This window comes from Opisthorchis viverrini (assembly GCF_000715545.1).
Source record: "Opisthorchis viverrini unplaced genomic scaffold opera_v5_371, whole genome shotgun sequence".
Taxonomy (NCBI): domain Eukaryota; kingdom Metazoa; phylum Platyhelminthes; class Trematoda; order Opisthorchiida; family Opisthorchiidae; genus Opisthorchis; species Opisthorchis viverrini.
This window is the reverse complement of record NW_008752020.1, coordinates 439,308-442,814: the sequence shown is the minus strand read 5'-3', so window position 1 is coordinate 442,814 and position 3,507 is coordinate 439,308. Positions and strand designations below refer to the sequence as shown.

General features: G+C 47.9%; 1 protein-coding gene across 1 annotated transcript in view; it reads left to right on the top strand.

The window, feature by feature from the left end:
- Nucleotides 1-1,154: 1,154 nt before the first annotated feature.
- The window catches only part of T265_10400 (hypothetical protein), a gene marked incomplete at both ends in the record, with an annotated part of 18,040 nt that continues 15,687 nt past the window's right edge, over nucleotides 1,155-3,507 (top strand). Inside the window, 2 exons of the mRNA XM_009176764.1 lie at nucleotides 1,155-1,252; nucleotides 1,460-1,648. Coding sequence (XP_009175028.1) covers nucleotides 1,208-1,252; nucleotides 1,460-1,648 — 234 coding nt within the window. The remainder of the gene's footprint in view (nucleotides 1,253-1,459; nucleotides 1,649-3,507) is intronic.

The window sequence follows — 3,507 nt, the reverse complement described above, 5'->3', positions numbered from 1 at the left end:
ACAACTGAATCTTCTTGGATATATCTCATCCGCTCACTCTGCGATGTCTCACTTTCGTTCGCGTTTGCTTCTCTGGCCGGTATACATCCGAGTACACTCTTAGGGAAGCAGAATTCCGCAGTTTTTGATGACCGTCACGCTGTTTCTACACCAGTTTGATGGTACTAACGGTGAACCGGCACGTCCATCCTTTTTATAGCGGAAGTCATCCTGGGCTCGTCATTGGACCGTGGCTGTCAACCCAGACTCCACCGCGCCCTGGTGCCATTACCACCAGAACCCGGTTGGTCCGTAGACATCCGTTGTCACATGATCAACATCACCGCTCCATGATTAGGAGCGGTGGTTGCCGCACGTACATATTTCCAAGGGATAGGAATCAAATAGCCGATACCAGCCATTCCACTCCATGCCTACTTGGTACCAGAATCTTCAGCGAGACAAAGGGATGAAGTAAAGGGCAGGGACCGAATCGAAATTCCTACCCGCAAAGCAGGCTTTCTTTTGAGGGCCCTGCCTCTAGCCTGCAACCTAAAAGCCTGGGACACAAGGCAGGATTTGATTTGAGGATCTCAACCAGCTATTCAAGTTTATTCCTACTTGACTGTTTTGCAGGCTTATCCAGAGGAAACGGGATTAAACTATGGATGTATCCCCCTCTCTTCTCCATGTCGCTGCGCGCACCAGATACGTTTGGAGCCGAGTCGCGACCGTGATTAGATCCAATCCTTTTCTGGCCGTATTAGATAATTCGCCAAAGGCTTTTGGGTTATCCGTGTGTAAAGTCTTTAGGGTTGAGATTTTCGTGCTCGTATTTTCTCCGAGGAAGACGGTATCACTGTTCCAACTATCGTGAAAGTGCCAGTCGCCTGGAGGGGACGCCTTTCTATCCTAGGACTCCTATCACAGTGACAATTTACGGCAAACTGACTCCTCACACGACAACTCACAATCGTCTCGCTGCCCCCTCCCCAGCCTTTATGTCATAGCTTGACCTAGGGGAATAAAGTTCCAGTCAGCGTAGCATGGAGGATCGCGATACCATCCAAGCCCGAGAACCTTTGTGAATAAGCGTGGTTTCTCGAGTTTATTGCTTTGATCTTCATTAAACCTGCGACTAAGTGCTAGTGCAGGTCACCATAGTTACCAAGTTGCCGACCTTCTCTTGATATTTTCAGCCACCATCTCTTCCATTGCATTCGGTTAAATGGAATTGGAGAGTTTTCAACCTTCTTTTGGTTTGGCCGTCAACGTGAGTTTATTGGTAAATGACTTGCCTAGGTTCCGGATAACTCCCAGAGTGTTATGCGGTTTCTGGTTACACCCATGTTCTCTTGTCTAGCCCCTTAGTGTATATGAATTCAATAGCCTTTCAGTACTGAAGACATATTTTGGCACCTCAATCTTTTTCGCCTTGTAGTTATCTTCAACTTACTCATCCATTTGCTCTATCTGATAGCTGAATGTTCGTTGTCTGGTTGGCTTGCACGGGTCCCACAAAGATGATGGATTGGACGAAGCATTTAGCGCCGCATTGGATGAAGCCTCAGGTGATGCCGATCTGCTTCAGTATACTTTGGAGTTGGATGACACCGATCGAGTGCAGTTTCTAGTCGGCTCTCAATCTTTGAAATCCAATCTCAGTCAGGTAAACCAAACGTTCTTTTCCTCTGGCTTACTTCACATTCTCTCACTTACTCCTAAAAAAAGGGAGCGCACACCAGACCTCGTCCAGAAGGGACTGCCAGTCTGACCCTTTTTAGTTTCTTTTTTAACAGTCGATTGCTGCATTTAGCTACTCGTTGTCTAAGGGGACCAGATGGCTTGGTTTAGAGCGCGAATTTATCGGCGGGAAGGTCCCTGGTCTGAACCGGATTTCCGCATCTCGACTGCTGCCTACGCCTTGGCAACCTGGCAGCTCAGCCCTCATGCATCCTTCGGGTGGCATGAAAGCTAGGCTCCGAAAGGGTGTTACAGCTGAGCGACCATTGTTATTTTTTCTTATTAAGGTGAGTATGGAGGCTGTGGGACTGTGGTTGTCAGTGTTTAGTAGCACTGGTCTAGTTACGTAGTCGATGGGGCTCTTATATCTGTCCTTTCACGTCCAGTGATTAGCGATCAACTTTCCCACTTCAGAAAACTAGAGCGATTTAATATCGAATAGTTGAATATGTCGTTGCCTCCAATATCTGACTGTCTCTCCTGATCCCTCATTCTTCAAAGACTGAAACTGTAGCAGCACCAACGCTCCCGTGGTGCATAATTCGTAAACTGAGTGGAACTGAGATGTCGCTGCTTCCAAAATGCAGTTATCCACTGTCTGTGGAAAATGCTCACTACTCTCAACCACAATGATCTTGCGAATTTCGACATAAACATGTATGCCACAGATGTTCTTCCACCCACTAATAGCTGACCTGACCTCAGGAGCTACTGGGAGCGAACTGCCTGTATTTCTTATAAGCCATCCTCATCATTATAAGCTGAAAGAACCGTGTACTTGTCGTACAGTGGTTATAGCTGCTACGGTTTCGTTCACTCATGCTTTGGGGAGGTGGTATAGATAGCTGTGCATTGGAGGCAGGAGCTGACACATTTGATGCGTAAATACATGTTTGTTAGTGAACGCTTAACTGAGGTGATTGGAAAGGGAGCTATGCATTGAAGACACTAGCTTGGATGCACGAGCACAATTGAGGGCGCGACTGTGCCGTATCTAACAATGTCTCTAACCCTAGATGCTTCCCGTCTTCGGGTCTCCATCCATGGAGACGATGGTGACCAGCTCAACTGTGTTTGTTGGTGTTGGCTTTCATACTTCGCTGCCAAGTCATTTTTCAACCTCCGGTTCTCTTCCACCCTTTGCCTGGTTGCATGATAAGCATTCGGTCGACTAGCACTTAGAGTACGTAACCGAGCCAGAGAGTGTGATCAGTTCAGCTATCGTGGGTGAGTTATTTTTCCCGAAAACCATTCGACATACTTCAGCATTGCTGATCCGGTGTTCCCACTAGACTCGGGCAACTCTCCGAAAACATCGATGGTCAGACGCTGAAAGTCTTTTGACGTCTTCGGTGTGCAGCGGCTAAGTTTCTGATCCGTACGGTAATATGGATCGAACCGCAGCATTGTGAACTCGACTCTTGACCAATAGGCTGATGTCACGCTTACGTCACAGGTGACGCCGGCTCACAAAAGCTGCTCTGATCTTCCCAATACGGATAAAAGTAACCCGTGTTCTGTTCTTTGATTGACACGAAGAGACTGGACCTTATCGTGGTGTGGCGGTTTGTGTACCTCGGCGACCCATTGAGCTATACTGGGGGGTGTCCGCGCGACACTCACAGAGTCTCTCATACCAGGTTGGTCAATGGTTAGAGGTCAGACGAACACAGTCTCCTGGTCCTCCAGGTTGGGGGTTGGAACATGTATGGCGACTTGTTCCGTAGAAAAGGTAATGCATTTGCATTTCCCCGCCAAACACCGCTGCCTTGCGGTTAGGCTTTT